Below are 21,336 nucleotides of genomic sequence, written 5' to 3' on the forward strand. Positions count from 1 at the left end.
CGGCAACTCAGTAATAAATATGATCCGTTATTCGTGGTCAGGACCGTCCCTACGTCGCTTCATCCCCGAGTTCTCATTGGATGCGTCTCTGCCAATCAAATAGGAATTAGTTTCAGGAATGGTGGTTTCCCACATAACAGCTGAAAGCGGTTTCAGAGGTTCTGTTTTCAGATTTATTTTATCGGGGAAAAAAAGAGAAAAATAGTCGAATCATGGTAGGTGGCTCAAATATATTCGATACAATATTAGATACATATACATATATATCAATATATACATATATATATATATATATATCATTATATTTCGGTGACTGTTAACGTGTGTCGTAAAATGTATTTGTATGGTAGGTTGCGGTCGCATCGCCCATAGGCAAATGTAAGATATAGAAATAATTGATTTATTGACACAGCTAGATTACAGTGATACTTTGATTCTTCTAACTTCAGGAAGGCTATTTAGTAGTGCTTTATAAAAGCGTTACTATCCTGACACGCGCAAGAGACCTTACCGATGCCTTTAAACAATAGCAATTCGTGATATGTATGGGATGCAGCGTATTTATCTTAATATATGTAAACACTATGTTAGTAGGAACGCGCTTAACATCTTATTATTCTATATGATTTTGCACATTTTATTTTGTTTTCCAGTATGGTTTTGTCAACCACGCCTTAGAACTTCTGGTATTAAGAAATTTCGGGCCAGATGTATGGGAGGCTATCAAGTGAGTACAAAACCACTGAATTCATCATTAGCCCTTGTATGAACCTTTATTGTAACAGCTTCATGCATCTGTTTAAGACAAATTTAATCTCTGTAATCCACAGCACTGGAGGTATATTTGCTGTCTATGTTGATAGTGCAAATACTATCATCAATAATCAATATCAGTCGGTGTCATCTTTAATCAATATCATCTTCAGTTGCATCAGTTTTATATTGAGAAGTGTCTTGCACTTGCCTTAAAAAAGAGCACCTCATGGGATAGTGAATCTGTAGAGCAGAAATGCCAGCAGATGCCAACATGTCACATAGCAGAATATACCAACATATGTCAGTGTCACTGTTGAGTGGTTTACCACCCAGAAATATCAAGCAAACCACTGCTCTGAGAGTCAGACATTGAACATTAATGGATTTAATTATGTAGATTACTACATAAATGGCTTCTAAAATGTGATCTTTGAAATCATAATAAAATGTCTTGTTAGATATTGTTTAAATAATCAAGGATATTTGTTGAAAATGTATATGGAACCACAGGAAAAATTACCTTTTCAAAAGTCAGGTGCTACAATCTTATCAGGTGTGGGCTTGAACTAATTTAAAATTTTAGTTACCTGTTCTTCCCAACAGAATTTTGCAGTAATGTTACATTACCTGCAGTATGGCGCAATTAAAAAAAGATTTTAGAGGACTTTACAAAAAAGGTTTTGTGTGTTATAAAAGGAGAAGAAGTTACAAAGGTACAGAAATATACTCCATCAGTCCACAGTCAGACAGTTAGTTTGCAAATGGAAGGAACAGAGAACCATTGCTACTCTGCAGTAGGCATTTCACAAAGGTCAGTGCATGTGCGTCCTGTACCACCTTTAAACAATAGACAAGGATCCTCAAGCAGTCTTCTTAGGATTAGCAGACATCCCTTACACTTGATACCATCTGTGTTCATGAGTCTACCATAAGTAAAACACAGAAGAGTGGTATTCATTGGGAGGTTACCACTACTCTCCAGAAAAACTTTGAGGTCTCAAGTTTGCTAAAGACCACCTCTGTGTACACATGAGGTAAAAGGTAGATTGTACCGAGCATTACATTAGGAGACACTGAATAGGAGACATGTGAAAACATGCATACCACTGGGCATCAAAATATCATCCCAGCTGTGAAGTGTAGTAGAAGGATTATAATGTTGTATTGAGCTGCTTCCAGGCCTGGGTAGTTTTTATTAAGACCAATGAATTTGAAGCTTTATGAGGAAATTCTACAGTACAATTGTTGGGTGTAAGCCTGTAATCTTCAGTTCAGAATAGGTTCGGATCATTCAGAAATCTAAATCATTCCAAAAAAGTTGCAGCTGTGTAGTTCAAATTCTGTTGGCTTCCTTGGACCCCCAGACTCGTCGTTAGAAAATGTCATCCTTTATGGGCCACATTTTGTGGTACTCACACGGATTTGCCTTGCAAGAACTGGTATAGAAATTTCTGACTGCTCTGCTCCACTTTCCACCGCTCCACTACCCTAACACTCCACTATGGTTATTGCAATGTTATTTCAGCAAACCTCACCTTTATCACAATGGCAACTTATCTCAGAGTGCTGGCTAAAATGGACTTGATTAACGATGCACTCTCTGGTCTATTTTGGGCCCTGTGCAAGATCTGAAGAGTATTTCTCATGCTGTTTTATCCTTGCTTTGTGTGTTTAGCTAAGCCCATCATTCATCAATTTGGTTTGTCGGTGCAAATCTGTATTGTTCGTTCAGCATGGCCTGATAGTAAGGTCAGGTAGACAGCATCAAAGACTGGAATTATACTGCATTTTGTTTGTATAGCAGATATTTTATATTGCTGAGTTTGTGCCGTGCTTAATTGAAATTTGTGTACTCTGTACTTTCTGTGACTCCAAAATGGCTTGTTTCCAAAATTGTGCAGGCCTGCACTAGATCATTGTGCACATGGTGTCCATGTGTGAAATGATTTTAATGCAGTCATTCATGCCAGCATTAAAATTACCTGTGAATAATACTGTATTATTTAAGATTTTTTGTAATTAATATGTTTATTGTTAAGATAAATTGAGAGGGATTTTTAAATGAAGAGATTTACTTCTGCATATTCCATCCCTTTAACAAACTATTTGATATGTAGTTTAAAATATACATTTCTCAGATTATCAGACCTGCCACAGAGCCTAGCAAAAACACATGTATTTTAGATACAAAAAGGCCTATCATGGCAATATAAACACTTAAATGTTCAAAGCCATCTTACTTGATATTTCTTCAAAGGAACACTAAATCCCTATAATTCATAAAAGTTGTCACATTCTGAACTCATAATAGGCGGGAGGCCCAGGTTGATGTTGAAGGTCAATTCCTGGTCAGAATCATCTATGAAGATGCCAAAACATATGACCTTGTGGCTGCTGCAAGCAAAGTTCTAAGTAAGTAGGTTTTTTTTTTACTAAAAAATATATAAAGTTTATTGAAAGTGTCCAAAATGTTTTTTTGTATAACTTGTACAACAGAGTCATGTTGTATAACTGTGCTTATTTCTGAGCAGATATAACCGAAGCCTTCTCGTCTTCACAAAAAACAGGCATTACATGTTATTGTGTTCTTTTTCTGCACTATGTAACACATTAGCAATGTTAGAAGCAAGAAAAGGTTTATTTATTGCACATAATAACCTGTGATGTGCTTTCCTCTTGAAAAAGAGATTGAAGCGGGTGACATCCTGCAGATGTTTGGGAAGATGTTCTTCGAGTACTGTCAGGAGTCTGGCTATGACACCATCCTCAGAGTGCTGGGCTCCAATGTCCGTGAGTTCCTTCAAGTAAGGAGCTGCTGTTTGCCACTTACACTTAATTTATCACAGCTCAGGATCCTGCACAAAAACTACTGTTTAAGGTGGGGTGGGGGGATATATAGCAGACAGTATTATTCATTTTATAATAACATTATTTTTTAAAAATAAGTTTTTAGGGTAACAGGCCATTTGTTGCATGTTACACTAGAAAAGAGAATAAGGCAGTACTGAATATATTACAGTATATAATATAGTATATACTGAATATACTAGAAAAATTATGTTTAGTTTAATACATTTGTATTTGAACTTAGTGAAACCTGCACTTGTGTTGTTGAAACAGTGCAAACATGTAGAGTACTGATAAATGAACAAATGGCACATGCAGGCTTCCCACAAATGTCCACAGTTCAGCTGAGTACATCCCATGGCTTTGTTTCAGTGTACACCAAAACTAGTGTGGGGAGAACGAGTCAAACAAAGAACTGAAAAGGTCACTGCTGTTTCAGAACCTGGATGCCCTGCACGACCACTTGGGCACCATTTACCCAGGCATGCGCGCGCCCTCTTTCCGCTGCACGGACGCAGAGAAGGGCAACAACCTCATCCTACACTACTATTCCGAGAGGGAGGGGCTGCAGGACATTGTCATTGGCATCATCAAGACAGTCGCGCAGCAGATCCATGGGACAGAAATCGAGATGAAGGTTTGGGCCGTCCTGCCTCCCACCCCCTACCACTCTCCTCTGTCCACAACTCCAACACCACCTCCCGCAGTATTTGCTTTTCTGGTTCCTCATCCGTCATCCCTGCTCCACAAGACGTTTCCAGAAAGCTCTGCATGCATGTGCTAGTGGAAACAGGGTCATCGACAGAGCAAAATTAGAAACCCACTCCGTCTGGTTTTAATGCTGATCAAAGCATGAGTGAGCAAACTTTCATGCATGTAGTGATAACAAAAAAGTGAAATCAGAGGCAGAGGAAGGGTTCTAAACTCCCTCGTATTTTCAAAGAAACTGAAGAGTAATCATCTCCAGAACAACACACTGTTCTCTCTCTGCCTGGCTTCCTTCTCCTGCTTTCTCACGAATGCACTATGTTGGGTTTAGTGTGAAATTAGAGAGCAGAATTTGCCAGACCCTCTGAATATAACACCTGATTTTCTCGGTAAAACCGTAGCCAGTGTTGCCACGGCAACGGCAGGGCAAAGACACTGCAATTTGACGTCAGCAATGGCTTCAGTTTCAAGTAGAAAAAAGAAAAGACCAGCAGCTGCTGCATATGGAGATTTGTTATTCAGCCATATGTGCCAACATACAGCTTTTTTTTTTACCTTTTGGGGTTTTACTGTTGAGGTTAAATTATACATTTCATTTTCAGAAATATCTGCTGAAAAACTGAAAATTGGTAGGCATCTATAATAAATGTAATCTATTAAATGCTTATTATAATTTGTGAGGATCATTCATAAATTTTCATGCATCTTGTAATGGTGAAATTTGTTTACAAGAGAGACTGACATAGCTAGTACAATCACAGCACAACAAACAAACAATCATGGGTGACTCACTGGTGCCAAGTCCTACAATTGACCAGTAATCAAGTTTACTCAGATGGCTGAGATGCAGAAATCTTTATTGTATCTTTACTGAGCAGTTAACCAGTTCTGCTCAATTCTACAGTTCTGCTCTTGGAGAATTGTTCTGCAGAGTATAGTTTCAGATACTCCTATATATTCTGATGGGCTGCATTAGGAATATTGACCTAGGGCTTCAACTAAACTTTACAGAACAGCTCTAAAGGAGCAAGGCTGAAGGTACCTCATATAAAATAGACATTATTATTAGCTCATGTGGTAAATCACATAAGAGCAAATCAAATTAATGATCATTATTATTTTTCATAAACCATTAAAAAAATAGAAAAGCAAAAAAAGCAGTAACCAAGTTATACATTGGTTCTTGTGTCTTTGTGTTGCTGGGATTTGACAGTTTTACAGTACACATTTATTCAGGCAGTTCATTCACCACTGGCTTTTGCAGTGTGTACAGTACTATGAACACATTCAGGGCAGGGGTATTCACTGTGGAAACCATGCTGTGGTTAACATTCGGTTGGCACTTGCAGCAAGAACTGCCGATCGATGAGGAAATGGATATTGTTAGAAACTATTCTTGCATTGTAGTGTATCCTGTGTGCCATATCAGCGATTACACCTTACGCCTGTTCCACACCCACTGGTGTTGCTTTTTTAAAAATCCACCACACTCAGTGTTGGCAAGCACAAATGCCTAGGTCTAACTTTGTCTTTTGGGTTGTTTTTTCGGGTCTTTTGCTTTTTATGTCATCAGGTTGTTCAGCAGAAAAGCGAGGAGTGTGACCACATTAAGTTCCTGATCGAGGAGAAAGATTCTGAGGAGGAGGCGTTCTATGAGGATCTGGATGGCTTCGAGGAGAACAGCACCCAGGAGACGCGCATCAGCCCCTACACCTTCTGCAAGGCCTTCCCTTTCCACCTTATGTTCGACAAGGATCTTGTGCTCACCCAGTGCGGCAATGCCATCTTCAGGGTCCTGCCACAGGTGAGGTGGGGCTAGCTTTTACACATGAAATGGCATGTTTGAGATTAGAAACACATTGGTGGAAGTATCAAAAATTAGTTAATTGCTGCAGTACCATTTCATGTAAATGATTAGTGGGAATTTAAAGTCTAACATAGAATTTTAAAAACAATCTTAAAAACAAAACCCATAAAAAATATTGGGGAAAAAAGCTAAATTGAAATTAAAATCTTGAGGATGGTTCTCTCTCTCTTTCTTTCTTTCTTTCTTTCTTTCTTTCTTTCTTTCTCTCTCTCTCTCTCTCTCTCTCTCTCTCTCTCTCTCTCTGTGTGTGTGTGTGTGTGTGTGTGTGTGTGTGTGTGTTTGTTTTTGTGTGTGTGTGTGTGTGATGTCCTAGCTCCAGCCTGGCATGTGTAACCTGGCCTCTGTATTTTCCCTGGTGCGGCCTCACATTGATTTCAGTTTCCATGGCATCCTTTCCCATATCAACACGGTGTTTGTGCTCCGGAGCAAGGTTAGTATGCCTGGCCATGCGCCAGCCCAAAACCCAGAAGCAGGGTGACGAAGTTATTTTTTAATCTGCCAGCTCAATATATCAAAAGGTGACTTTAAATAACACCAGTGATCATCCTAATTAGACCATCCATCAGTTTACAGTTACAGTGTTAAATGTGTGATAAGGATTGTTTAGAGCTAATCTGAGAGCTAAATTACTCTTAAAATAAAGAAATTACACTTACACAAGCCCTTCTCAGTTTATATACATATAAATTAAAATGAATAATTGGATAAATAATGGTCATTGTAAAGCTTGTTCTGAACAAACAAGTCAGAAAAATAATCACTTCTGCTAGAGCTTCCGCTAGATTAACAAGGCAGTAGTTTTGAAAAAAAACTCCCGAAAAAGAGTAAATCTTTGTTGGATGTAGATGGAGAACAGCTAAATGACATGCACATAATCGTATTCCTGAGGGACAAATGATTAATGAGCCTCAAGACCCCGATCTGCAAGACTGAATAATGAATCTCACTCTGCAAGATGCAATATTTTTAAATGTAATAAATAGTCTTATCAGCAACCCCAGAATATGACTAACCAATAAATCACTCCCAACACAAATTGCAGCAACCAGTCCAAAAAAAAGAAAAGAAAGGAACAGAAAAGGAGGAAAACATACTGTATCTTGAAGTCTTATCACAGGGGTTTTGTGAGTTGGCACGCTAGCGGCTGTGTGTGTTTCGGGCCACAGGAGGGCCTACTGAATGTGGAGACGGCTGAGTGTGAGGACGAGCTGACAGGAGCAGAGGTTAGCTGCCTGCGGCTCAAAGGACAGATGATCTCGCTCCCCGAGACGGAGAACATCCTCTTCCTCTGCTCACCGAGGTACCTCGCCTGGTCCTTACATGGCCCACTGAAAAGGCGATCATGCCTTCTGGCGCTGAAAGCACGCCCTTAGTTGGGCCACACTTGCACTTGCTCGTCAAGTAGTTATAGGAGGGACTCATGTATTTGATTTCATGTGACATGTAGGATATAATAAATGTGCCATAGTACTGGTATAGAGAGACTGTAAAAGTTGAAGAAGCAGAAATTTGAGAGAAAACAATTAGTACTGATGTTCTAAAAAGGTCTCTGCTGTTGCAGTACACCTATTTTGGCTTAAACATGATAGAGGTACTCAGTGTATTCAGAAGGGAGTTGATAAAATATTAATGTTCACTTTTCAGTTATGCTGAAAGTCTCTTATTTGTTACCTCCTTCAAACACAGGGAGATTTTTCATTCCAGACAGTGGGTGTGCTAATACCTTGTTTTCAGTGAGATAGCTATCTGGACAAAGCATTTCCACTTAACATCTGCAGGTAATAACAATGGCTCAACCTTGTCTTAAGGCTGGAGACATAGCAGGCCAGAATAATCAGACTCCTTTACTCTAGAGCTTAAGTAGGCAAATTAGAGTCAGGCGACAAGCATTTCTTAGGAAGTCTAGGACTTTCTGGGATGAAAAGAACCCCCTAATTGGACATGTGGACATCTTTGAGAGATGTCTGATGAGGATCTTTGTGGCTCTTTGAAAACAAGCAATTACCTTTTGCCACATTCAGTAACTTGGTACATGGTTTCATCAATCAGCTTCACTTAAAAAAACTTAAAAATTGAATTATGTGACCTTGCTGCCTTAAAATGATGATCTTACTGAAACTCAAATAGTAAATGAAAACATTGTAAAACACTGTTGCCTGACCAACATTGAACAATATATGTTGATATGATAAAAGAGAAAAAGTTAAGGGAATGCAGCTGAATAAGTTTTTAAAGAAGCCTCTATCAAACTACCGTTAACAGCAGAGTGTTGGCCAGGTGACTGAGTCCACAGGAGAAACTTCATTTGACATTGTTGAGTTTGCTATAAGGTACCAGTCCCTGAGCATCATCCTTGCACTTCTCCACCCCGTTCCCTCCCCCCCGGCAGCGTGATGAACCTGGACGATCTGACACGCAGGGGTTTATATCTGAGTGACATCCCACTGCATGACGCCACACGTGACCTGGTGTTGCTGGGTGAGCAGTTCAGGGAGGAGTACAAGCTCACACAGGAGCTTGAGATCCTCACCGACCGTCTGCAGCACACGCTCCGGGCCCTGGAGGACGAGAAGAAGAAGACTGACAGGTCCGCCATCCCACAATGCTCTACACACAGTGTAGCATGTTACGACATATATAAACAGTCTATTAGAACAGTCCTGGAGAAAGTTCATGAAATGCACCTTGTTTTGAATAAAACGTAACTTAATAGACCACAGTATTAATCTTACATGGACAGTCATTGTATTTAACACTCTCTATAATCCTATCAATCTCTGTACTTCGGGGTCTATAGCTATAATCTGTATAGATACAGGATTTACAGATCTAGCTCTGATGATGATATAAATGATCTTTTTAGTCACATTTCAATTCACCTTTGGCTTTTGTTGGATCTTTACTTATTAATTTACTTATTATTCAGGTTATCAGACAGGTCCTTCACTCAGCCTCAGTTGCTATCGAACTCTATGAAGCTCTATGACTGGCTGTTTTAAGACATTTCTCCACAGGTACTATGAAGAATAGCCCATAATCTGAGAGAAAAGCCACTTTCCTTTGCTCATTAAGATACAAAATGAGCAAAAAAGGAAACATAAATCTGAGACAAATAAGTAGATGTAATGGTCAGCAGCTTGAGGTCAAAACATAACAACCAAAGAATGTATGCTAAATGTAAATGTTTCCAGTGTGATAGAAAACGTATTACAATTGTGATGTTTAAAATGACTTTTCACACTTATGGTAAACATTCACACAGTAGGGTATTTACATTTAGCCACACACACCTTGTGTGATGAATTTTTAAAACACATGCATTAACACATACAGTTTATGATCAAAATGTTGGTATTGTGTGCTCAGACCCGTGCGGCTTACCTCGTGTGAACAAATGTGGTTATGCATATGGTGCATGTTTAGGATTTATCAGACTTTGAAAATCAATGGTGCATTGATCAAGTCAGATCTTACATAATTTGACAGATTTAGCCCTGTGAAATTAACTCAAGACCTCAGGTAAAGCTTCTGGAATACTTAAAATTGGAAATGACTATATAAGGATTTGGAATACTAGGATTTGGAATTTCATAGTTATATTTATCTTTAGCTATACACTTGTGGTGTATCTTCAAGGCATATTGCAAGCCTCTTGTGTTGCAAATAAAGCAGATATGGATCATCAACGATTAAAAGATGCCAAATATTTTTGTTTTTGAGTGTCACGGGTGCCGAAAGATCCCAAATAATGCACGATCCTCACTTAGCTTTCTGCCCAAAATGGCTGCTTTCCTTTACCACTGCTCTGAAAATGAAGCCTGTGCTGCTGTTCTCTGTAGGCAACCAGGGCTTCTCAGCACAAATGGCTGCTCACGTGTTAGCCACAAGACTCTGTGTGCTTACTGTGCGTGACAGAGCGCTTGGCCCCACCGGCACAGCAAGCGTCGACAGCCGTCTTGGGCTTTGGGGGACTGAGTCCCAACTCTGTGTGAAGAGATCATCGCTCACTGTAGTGGAGACAACCATGAGTGTGTTGAGCACTGCCAGCTAAAATCCACTCAGAGCTGCAGAAAGTCCCAGAGTGGGACAGAAAAAGAATTTTAATGCTCACGCCGTTATATAGCCATCAGTTTAGGGATTTGGGCTATAGACTAATTAATTGATTGGCCTACTGACCAGTTGATGTCCAGTCAAAACTCTGTGTTTATAGAACAAATCATATAAGGAACTGTAGTTTCTCAAAAGTTCATTGTCAAAAGTAACTAGTCATAAAGATAGCATATTTGTGTTGAATTGCTTTTATTTGTGTTGAAAATTTCAGTTCTTAGTGATAATAAAGCAGTCTGAAGTCAAGAAGTCTGTAAATATTTGTACTACCTGGATTGGGGAAATCTCACATTTGTGTAACTCCATCATCATAATATAACTGTAAAGTTGCTCTCTACAAAAACAACTGAAACACAACAAGCCCACAACAGTGGGCACTTAAGACATTACATGTGCCTGTTATTTTGTTTTTTAATTCCCCGAAGGAAGGTGTTGCAATTACCTCAGTGAATGACTCAAATATATTAACATGCTGGGTGCCTTCTGCTGTGCTGTGAATGGCAACTAGACATTGTAATTATGTTTGATGACTTAGTGCTGCCACGGGATAGAGGCAGAGAAAAAAATAAACATGATAATCTCTCAAGCAGTTCTTTTGTTCTAGAGAGGGCCTCTTGGAAGGAGATCTTTTAAAATATATCAGCCCTGCAGTTTGGTTTCGTGGGGATGACATGCACCTTGTTGTTTCCAAGGAGGCTTGCTACCTGGTGATAACGGCCAGGCGAGACTGCTGTACACCCGCTTCTGCAAAAAGACTTGCTTATCTGTGGCAGCAGATTTTCTGGGCTGTGTGCATGTCTCTGCAGTGCTGTGAATTCCGGGACTCAAACTTGACTCCCAGCAACAGCGACTTAGTCGTTGCATGTAGAGAGAAGGGGGGGGGGGGATTATGCCGGTCCGTGATGACATGCATGCCGTGTCCAATCTGAAAAGCCCATACTGGCTCTTGTTTTCAGATGCTAATATGGTTGTTCTGTGGGCTTTTGAAACCAAGATGGTCTTGCTAATCTACTGAGAAGCTAGGCAGAATTCACCTCGAATGATTTTCCTGCTACATGCAGAGAATAAGTGTGCCCTGCTCCAGGAATGTTCATCAATTAGCGTTCAGACGAAATTTCAGAAAACCAACCATAAGTCTGATTCTCACGTAGAGCTCACCATTTGTATTCAGAAGGCAGGCATTCTCTGGAAAACCAGATCATTGAAAATGTGCCCTGAGTGCAGCATGGCCGGTAATACGAATTCATTATTTAATGCATTTTGAAGTTTTGACAGGGAGTAATAAGCTGTCCTACAGCATGTTCCCATAGCAACCCAACCTTATTCTCTGAAGACCTGCTTCAGGGTGATGTGAAAATATTAACATGAAAATGTTATTTATTGTTATTTACTTATTGGTCACAAAAGCTAAATCTCAACAGGTTAATTTCTAGTGTAGCAGACTGCATTTCCTAGATATTACACAAAGGAGTTGTACAGAAGGCCCTTCGTTCATTTTGAAGTGTGTGCTTTATATGTAATATCAGCATAGTGTATGCACAAAAGCAGATGTGAAGAAATGCCTTGGTGTGAGGAGGAGAAAAACAATAATGGCTAACAGGATAATTTTGCTTTGGTCTTCCAGGATAATTAGGTTCCTTTGTTCACCTTACACAAGGCTAAACCACTTGACCTGAATTAAATCACTTTAGTACTAATTCAGGAACAGATAAAAATAGTACTTACATTGTGCTTTTAAATAATATTATCCATGTCAGGAACACTGCTACTGTAATTGAAGTTTTGCAGGGTATGCGCACACGCATGTGTGCGTGCGCATGTGCGTGTTTGTACCTTGTATGCTGAATAACAGAGATGCTCAGCTTTGGTCCTGAAGATCTACTATCCTGCTGAGTCAATTTGATTTTCATCTCCAGCCTTGGGGGCCCCACTGAAGATATTCAACTTTTCCCTTTTCTAGCCTCAACACCTCAAAAGCTGAATATTAAGTCCTTAAAGACTGGTGTGCTACAAAACCTGGTTCTGTAGGTGTAATACAGAACTGAAACAGTCCAGAGCAATAGAGCCTTTGCATGGAAGGAGAAAACCTTCAGGCCTTCAATAGCTTCTGAATATCAGAGCCAGGAGAGCTGGAACTAAACTCAGCATGGATCTCCGGGAACAGAGTCGGGCAACCTTGCTGCAAACTTTGTTAATGCTATAAACTCACAAACCCTTCTGTTCAGATGACTTTATAAAATGCAGATGTAATTTCTGCGTGGCAGGTTGCTGTACTCAGTGCTGCCGCCGTCCGTGGCCAATGAATTGAGACACAAGCGACCTGTGCCTGCAAAACGCTACGACAACGTCACCATCCTCTTCAGCGGTATTGTGGGCTTCAATGCCTTCTGCAGCAAGCATGCGTCAGCGGAGGGAGCCATAAAGATTGTCAACCTCCTCAACGACATCTACACCAAGTTCGACATTCTTACCGATTCCCGGAAGAACCCTTATGTGTATAAGGTATGAGGCAGGCACCCACAAGGGGTCCACAGTAAATAATAATACTGGGTCCACTGTAAATAATTCAATTTCCTCCCACATTTAAGTTATTATATATACAGTTTTATTGGTTCTATGGCATTGAAGACCAATTTCTAGTTGGTATCACACTCCTGACAACATACGTGTTAGGTTTATTTTTGCTGAAATGTGGCCAGGCATGACTGCACAAGTCTGCAAACCCTCATTTACATACAGAAAGGAAAAAATGGGGCACAATGAAAGCGTAGATACTTGAGGCAACTACACAAAACACTGAATCGAGGCCATAGCATGGTCACTGAAGTCCATAAATAATGTTAACAGCTTTCTTTAACAAAGCAGATAAAGCCATAAGCAGAACAAACGTGCCAAAAGTGACTAACAGCTTCAACAGATGATTTCCCACAAATGACTCAAATAGGAAAACTTGGGTTTGGTGTGAAATTGGATAAATTTCTCAGGCAAAATACCACAAATGTCAGTACCAGCCGTGCTTTGGACACATGTAATTTATTTCATTCGGCTTATGACGTCGATTCGTATTTAAAGCCACTCACCACAGTGACAGCTGTAGCAAGGCCAAGGGTTTCCGAAAAACGAGGGCACAACAAGATGGCCTCCCTGATTTATGCACCAGGATTCCAGACAGGAATGCACTTTACGAAGCTGAGCTAACCAACTTAAACGGGAGCCTAGAATTTCAAGAGTGGCTCACCAAAAAAAGCAATATTTACTTTATACCATCTGTGTCTTGGTGGTCCTTAGGTTTTACAGTCTCTCCAGAGATGGGACCCTCAACGAAGATGTATGTGTTTAACATATGTCTGGGGGTGGGCGGTGATGAGGTTGCATTGTGCAGGAGATAATACTGGGTCCACTGTCAGTAATTACATTGCGAATGTGTACTGGACCAAGCTGGCCTAGGGCTAGCCTAGATGTTGCTCCTGCTGATTAAATTTTTTCCTCATTACATCTGCCCACTGAGTCCGTACAGCCGATTTGTCTTGATGTTGCCCTATTGAACGACCCGTTGGCAGGTGGAGACCGTTGGCGACAAATACATGACAGTGAGCGGTCTTCCTGAGCCTTGCATCCACCACGCCAAGTCCATCTGTCACCTGGCCCTGGACATGATGGAGATGGCTGGACAGGTGAAGGTGGACGAGGAACCTGTGCAGGTAACAGCCACAGAAGCACATCTCTGTCCAGCAAGGTGGGAAAGGGATGGAAGGTCACATAAAAAGTTAACAGCCAGCCGTCAGACTGCGGTGCAGAGAGGCAGGGTGTGATCATGTTTTTACCTTTGACATAAAAAAAAAAAAAAAAAAAAAAAGAAAATTCAACAGCATAGACTGAGTGACTTCAATCCTAGATGAGTATTCCAAGATGTTTGCTGGATAGGGTATGAGCCTGAACATGGTAAGGTATCCTTGGTGTAGTACTCAGGGACTCCAGGTAATAATGGAGACAAAGTGTTTGTGTCTGAACACAAGCTACACTGCACTTTATTTTATGATATTTCCCACCTCTCGACTAAGGTCGAGATTAATCTGAAGGAGAACAAAAGTGGATAGGAAACATTTCTTAAGGAAAAAAGAACTACACTGCACTTTTTGTGAGGCACAACAAAGCTTGTAATGGTACGTTTCGTTATGAAATCCTCTCCAGATCATAAAGACCATTTTAAAGTTTGTCCTTTGTCTGAATTCTTTATGTACTTCTTTGGCAAACATTTTGAGACCCAGCCATTCATTTATTCATTCATTCATCTTGTAAACCACTTTAAGAACTTTGTTACTGTGTCATCCCTGTCCTGTACATAGTTATTTTAAACATTTCTTAAACGATATGACTCAATGTTGCAATAAAAACAACACATCGAATTCACACATTTCAATACATCCTATTTCTAAGTGACAGACACATAAATACGATTTGGTTTGTTTAAGCTTTAAACCTTAAATGCATAAGGTATAAGTATTTATGAAAATGTGGAATGTAAAACATGAACAGCATTCTTGCTTGGAGACCAATCCGAAACAATCCCGAAGCTTACATAATATGTTTTTATAGGTCGAAAGTACCAGACAGCATAACTGTCTGTTGCTATGTAGTGGGGCTGATGTTGCTATTGTTGATGATACACTGATTAGTTAAATAACTGGGCTTATAACTGAGTTATCCAAGCTGTCATGCATTAAGTCCCTTTTCCTCCCTCTACACTCTCCCTCACTCTCTGTATGTCAGTATTCCCCCGACGCCCCCGTCAGAGATAAAATGTCGCACCTCCCCGGCTGGTGGTGAATGACAAACAGAGCTGTTGGAGGTGCCCAAGCCGACGCCCACTCTGCTTATGCCACTCTTGCTAGTCCTGTCAAACCAAACACCACACGAATGTAGGTCAGACACGAGCCGTTATAGAGCGAAATCAAATAAGTGGTTTCCTTCTGCCAGTATGCACATCGGTGTGGTATCGGCCCGATAGCTTTGCCTGCAGCGAAGGAAGTCTATTGACACTATGAAGGCTGCAGTTTTGAAACCGTGTTCTGCAGCTTGCTACGTTGCGTCTAGTTGTCGGCATTTTCCTAGCTTAGAACTTGCACATCTGCTGGCCATTAAAAAAAAAGAAAAGAAAAAGCCATTCCACGTGTTTCAGAAGTGACTATAAACATGAGTTTCTGCAGTGTATGCCTTTGGCTAAAATGATAACCTGACTTTGATGTTGCATTCGCGGAGGGGAAGCATTTGAGTAAGGGAGGACTGTCGAACAACGTGCGCAAAGCAGACCCAAACACGTTGCATGAGCGGATGTGTGTGCACAGAGGCTGCCGCGAGAGAGGCGCCTCCGAAATGACTTGCCTTTTTAAAAATAAACCACCGTCGTCGTCGTGTTCCTGGACATGTTAGTGCTGTGCTGCACTTCAGAGTTCGTGATGAAGGTGTGGCTAGGCCGTGTGGAATGCATTTCTGGTATGTGTGTGGTGGTGTGTACGCGCGTTCATTACGTGAGAGGAGGCACGATGAGAGGGCTTTGCTGCTGCCACTGCTCATTAAAGTGTGCAGCGGTGAATTTCTGATCACTTTTGTGACTCAGAGTGTAATCACTGCTATAAAACATCATTCAGCTTGCCATGGCATTGTGGTTGGGTAGAAAACTTTACAATGAAACTAGCCCATTGCTGTTGAGTACATACATGGCCCTTTTCTGCAGCTTATATCTCAGTAGAAAATAGTTAGGGATTAAGATAACTATAACTACTGTACGTTACTGACAGCATTTCTGATCCTTCTGTCTGTGCTTGTTTTCTGGGACCATCAGATTACTATAGGGATCCATACTGGAGAGGTCGTGACAGGGGTCATAGGTCAGCGAATGCCCCGCTACTGCCTGTTTGGGAATACGGTGAACCTAACGAGTCGCACAGAGACCACAGGCGAGAAGGGGAAGATAAATGTGTCTGAGTACACCTACAGGTGAGCTGTTCCAAAGACTAACATAGCATTCATAGCAACTATAGCTGCAAAGAATTAACAAGTACCAGTTGCCATAACACTGTTAGCCAACTTTTATTTTATTTAGCTGTCTTTTCTTTACAGTGGTAGCTCAGTGGTTAAGGTACTTGACTTGTAATCAGAAGGTTGCTGGTTCAAGCCCTACCACTGCCAGGTTTCCACTGTTGGGCCCCTGAGCAAGGCCTTTAACCTTCAATTGTTCAAGTTGTACTCAGTCATAATTGTAAATTGCTTTGGATAAAATTGCCAGGTAAATGTAAATTTGCCATTATCCATGATGGAATGATCCTGTTAGAGGTTATCCAAAAAAAAAAAGTGAAATGTGCTCTCATACCAAAATTAGATGATGTGTCATTTACCTTTTGGAGTAGGTAGGCTACAATCAGCCTTTTGTCAAACTGAGTCAGAATTCATCAGAAACATCAGAGCCAAGTGTGGGTCATCAGTGTAGCTAAGTAACAGCACAGACTGCGCTGGAAGTTGCTTGCCATAACAAGACCTCAATGCAGAAAATAGTGTATCCATAAATGGATAGGCATCTTATGCAAAGGTTAAATCGAAATCCCCACTTGCCACATTTGTGGAATGCCATTTTATCTGATGAAAACAAACCTTGCAGTTTTCTCAAAAGCAGCAAAGATGTTCAGTTGTAGGAGTGGGACATGTGTTAAACATTGTTTTTACTTCAGGTGTCTGCAGTCGGCGGAGAACGCTGACCCCCAGTTCCATCTGGAGTATCGTGGGCCTGTGACCATGAAGGGAAAAAAGGAGCCAATGAAAGTGTGGTTCCTCTCACGGAAGAACCCATAGACGCAAATCAGCCAGGAGGCACCATTTCCATTCAATTTTTCTCTATTTAAGATGAGCACTGCAGTAATTCATTCACAGTTCCACTGGATTATGAGCATTACAAGCAAAATGCTCCTCTCTGTAGTCACCTATAGCAGCTTTTAGTTTTAGAATCCTGTATCTTCAGTTGAAAGCAAATTATTACAGGCGTCTATGTGTTTTGGGAGTCACATTTTTAAGATTTTTCTTCTTCTTTTTCTTCCCATTCTTTAAAATAACATGTCTAGCCAAGCCACTAAATCTACTTTCTTTGTTTTTTTTGCAGGTTTTTGGCTAATTTTATTTGTTTCACACCCACTTAATGTCCGAATAATTTTAGGTTTTTATTGGTTTGTTTGTATGTTTTGTTTTTACTATGGGACCATATCACTCAACAATGTTTAAATCCTCAAAAGACTTTGCTGTTGTTTCGGTACAGTATGGCCAACATATGCAAATCAGTACCACTCAGTGCAGCCTCATTGATAATGAATATATAAAACTACACGTAGAAGCAATTATTTTGATTTGACAAACGTCTACTAGTCAACATTCTAAAGAAACATGATAAATTTGGCTTTCACCTTTCAAAATATTAAGAAATATAAAATCATAGTCAGTGCATGACTGTACACTGTGGCCACATCAGACCTTTTATATTCCATATTGACAACATAAGAAAAAAAAAACAGCTAATTGTTGCTGAGTTTTCATATTCTCTAGCTCAAGATGATCAGAAACGTCATCTGAAAGGGTACCCACCTTCCTTAAACTGTATGTGAGACAGACTATCAGACTGTCTTACTAAACTCTCAGATAAATACTTGTGCTGACATGCCAGATTGTAATGGGTTTGATTCACACAGGCTGATATAAATTTGTACCTTTACATTTGAGTTTACATTTGAATTTTAATCTGACATGTACATGTTTTTCTGTACTTTCCAGGGACAATGCCATTTTTCATCCACTGCAAACCCTCATTCACCCCAACTGTAATTATTATTATTATTATTATTATTATTATTATTATTATTATTATTATTATTATTATTATTATTATTATTATCATTATTTCTCTTTTGTGGAAGGGACCAAGATATGTCAAAAAACTATTTACTTTTATGTTTTTCTATTTAACAGAAGATAAAGTAGCAAATAGATTTTAAGTTTGAACATAATGAATGCAAAAATCAATACTTGAAAGAGAAGGTTGGGGAGAGAGAGAGAAAGAAACTAACATGAAAGTATTCTCAAACTGTGGAAGGATGCATGTTACTGTATTCATTAAATGACTACATAATTGCATTTCTAAGAAAGAAAACTACACAAAAGGAGCTTCTGCTTTGATCAGTGCAGAAGTCTGCAGCTGTTTTGTTTATTACATCAGTTAATTTTTTTGTGGAGATTTTATCTGGCATCTGTGAGCTTTGTGTATGTGAGTTCACAATTGAAATTTAAAAAGGTACAAGTGCTGTTCAATTTATGTTAAATAATATATATATCTAATGTTATTACATCTGCACATTATAGAAAGAAATCCTTCAGCACTTAAGCATAGACCTGGACTAAATATGATATTTTGCTATTGCTGCTCACATTCAATTAATATATAAGGAGTATTTATTTCTTTAGAGAGAACACACTGCAACAGTTTTTTCCCCCTAAAACTGTAGCTTTATGCGCTAACATAATCGAGAAATTTGATCCCAAAAATTTTATTTCACATTTTATACTGTTTATTTGCACAACAAGTTATATACTCTGTATTTAAAAAAAATAAAATAAAACATTTTTAAAAAGTAAACTGCCTTTTATTTTTCTCCAATTTATTTTGGCCCCTAAATCAGTGTACTTTTCTTCAGTCAGGTTTAGGCCAAGATATACCCAGAGGCAGGTGATAAAAGGGCAGATTCAGATCAGCAGCTTTAAGCCAAAGAAAAAAGCCGGCTAACACTGAAGCAGTTAGGAGCAAACAACATTACTGTCAGGGCAGGTAGAGATGGCCTATCGGTTGTGATTGCCTCAAACATTGCTGCCCTTAGCTTTAATTCAAGATAAATGCAAACATCATTGCAAGTGTAGGACAACTAGAAAAGCAATACCATTATTTGTTAGACTAAAGTAGGCAAATATGCCTGAAAGTGTTTTTAATAATATATTACATACACAAATACATTACATATACATTTAAATTTAACTTGCCCTATTTATAGAAAACTGCAGGAAATGTAAACAAATAGAATGTCATTAGTCTGTATCTGAGATTGCAGTATTGATATTGTAAGAATATAGTTTTCAGTGAGCTCTGTCCCTGTACTGAAATAAGGTCAGTTTTGTCTTCCTGTGTTTATGCTTTTTAACAACAGCAAAACACCCCTTTTTGGATGTGGCTGTTGGTATCAGTACATTTGTCTCCATCTTGTGGCCAAATTATCATATTACACTGTGAACATCCTATGGAAAATTCTGGTAAATTCTCCTTGAAAGAAAATTAAATGTCTGATATTGATTATACACTGAATGGCCACTTTATTAGAGACATCTGGCCTTTCATGGCTGGAGCTTCCCTTATTGAAATTAGACATGTGACCATAGAGTGCAGCATAAAATCAGGTGATCAAGTTTTTTATGTCTTCAGTTTCAGTGCAAATTCACATTTGAATGGGAAAATCAAGCAAAGTGAGCAACTACAAACAAGGTTTGGTCACCCATGCTACACTAGGGCCAGTGTTTCAGAAACTGTCAAACTTTTTTTTCCCTCTTGCCACGGTGTCAAGACATTTACCTAACACCATTATCCAAAGCAACTTACAATTATGACTAAGTAACACTTCAGCAGTTGAGGGTTAAGGGCCTTGCTCAGGGGCCCAACAGTGTCATCTTGACAGTGGTGGGGTTTGAACTGACAACCTACCAACTACTAGTCAACTACCTTAACCACTGAGCTAGTAGCAAGAGTAAACCCCACATGGTGTGACTGAGGGAAAAACATCCGAAAGAGAATCCTGTGGGCATAAATTAATTGACAAAAGGGGTTAGAGGAGAATGTCAAAAATGTCAATGTCATTCTGATTAACAGCAGGTGCACAGTCAGGCTAATTGCAGCTGAAGACATAACTGGAGCTTCATTAACATGTCTGAATGCTCGTTTCTTAGCACAGATGAGCTATAAACTAGACCAGTTTAAGTGCCATTGCTGTCTAAGGGAAACAGAAAGGCAAAACTTCAGTGGGCAAAAGAGAACAAAACTGAACAGTGAAAAACATTACCTAGTCAGATGAATCCAAAATTCTTTTTCACCCTGATGTTTGGAGGGTCAGAATTTGGCGGAAGCAGCATGTGTCCTTCCTGTCAGGTGTCAACAGTTGGTGGAATAACGGTGTGGGGAATGTTTTCTTGACACACATTGGGTCCTTTGATACCTGTGAATGAATGTTTGGACAGTAGGGTTTATCTAAGAATTGTTTGTCTACAGTAGTGTGCAAAAATGTTAACTTTTGAGTTTCCATTTGGAAATGTAGCCTAAAGAAATATGGTGATGAGAAATAACATTAGGCTTATATATCAAACTGAGGTTTTATTCATAAACTACAAAAGAACTTTTGTAAATTTGTAACTATGTCCTGCAATGAATGCTGCATATTTGCTTTATAGTCTTTTAGAATTTGTAATGGTGATTAAACATGGACATAATCTGTACTAGCAGCATCTAAACTCCTGAACGAAACTTCCCTTGAATTACATTACCAAATAAGACCAATATGGTCTCATGTATCGTCAGCGTCATGCTTAATGATGCTGATGTTTAGATGAGGTCTCTTCTCCATCAGGGAAAGACAATACCAAAGTGTTCTGCCCCTCAGCGGTAATACCAATGGCAGAATCATAAATGGCAACACCGATCAGTTTTAGGTAACTCAGGCATTACAGTGCTGCTAATATGCCTCTCAGCCTTATCTCCAAATGAGTGCCAACATAACATTTAAATGCACACCCAGTGATCATATTTCACAGAACACCTTCCAAAACACTGTACAATACCAGGCAAACAGGTTCTATAGCCAGGTGCATTTATAGAATGTCTCATGTCAGTCTTTGGGTTATGCACATATTTTTTGCTAACATTCTTCAACGTCCTGCAAGGCACCTTGAATCATGCAGGCAATATAGCAACCTTTTAGAAT

General features: G+C 39.6%; 1 protein-coding gene and 1 long non-coding RNA gene across 4 annotated transcripts; one reads left to right on the forward strand and one right to left on the reverse strand.

Moving 5' to 3' along the window:
• Positions 1-77: 77 nt before the first annotated feature.
• Positions 78-18,956, forward strand: gucy1b1 (guanylate cyclase 1 soluble subunit beta 1). 3 transcript variants are annotated; one of them, XM_027020452.3, is made up of 13 exons: positions 78-215; positions 654-727; positions 3,068-3,168; positions 3,442-3,560; positions 4,043-4,240; positions 5,885-6,115; positions 6,492-6,608; positions 7,345-7,478; positions 8,568-8,765; positions 12,550-12,787; positions 13,846-13,986; positions 16,128-16,282; positions 17,011-18,956. In XM_027020452.3, exons 1-13 carry the CDS (start codon positions 213-215, stop codon positions 17,129-17,131), a joined length of 1,830 nt encoding a protein of 609 aa, XP_026876253.1. In that variant the 5' UTR covers positions 78-212; the 3' UTR covers positions 17,132-18,956. The 3 variants fall into 3 exon arrangements, with proteins under 3 accessions (XP_026876253.1, XP_081570732.1, XP_081570733.1); XM_081714606.1 differs by lacking the exon at positions 16,128-16,282; XM_081714607.1 differs by lacking the exons at positions 78-215; positions 654-727; positions 3,068-3,168 and having other exon boundaries at positions 3,452-3,560; positions 3,976-4,240.
• On the reverse strand, positions 13,884-16,120 carry LOC145657897 (uncharacterized). Its single transcript, XR_014123846.1, has 3 exons — positions 15,668-16,120; positions 15,095-15,179; positions 13,884-14,009 (listed from the first exon to the last, which is right to left on the reverse strand). It is a non-coding gene; the product is annotated as an uncharacterized LOC145657897 (long non-coding RNA).
• Positions 18,957-21,336: the final 2,380 nt, after the last annotated feature.

This window comes from Electrophorus electricus, chromosome 5 (assembly GCF_041902795.1).
Source record: "Electrophorus electricus isolate QZ-2024a chromosome 5, ASM4190279v1, whole genome shotgun sequence".
Taxonomy (NCBI): Eukaryota; Metazoa; Chordata; class Actinopteri; order Gymnotiformes; family Gymnotidae; genus Electrophorus; species Electrophorus electricus.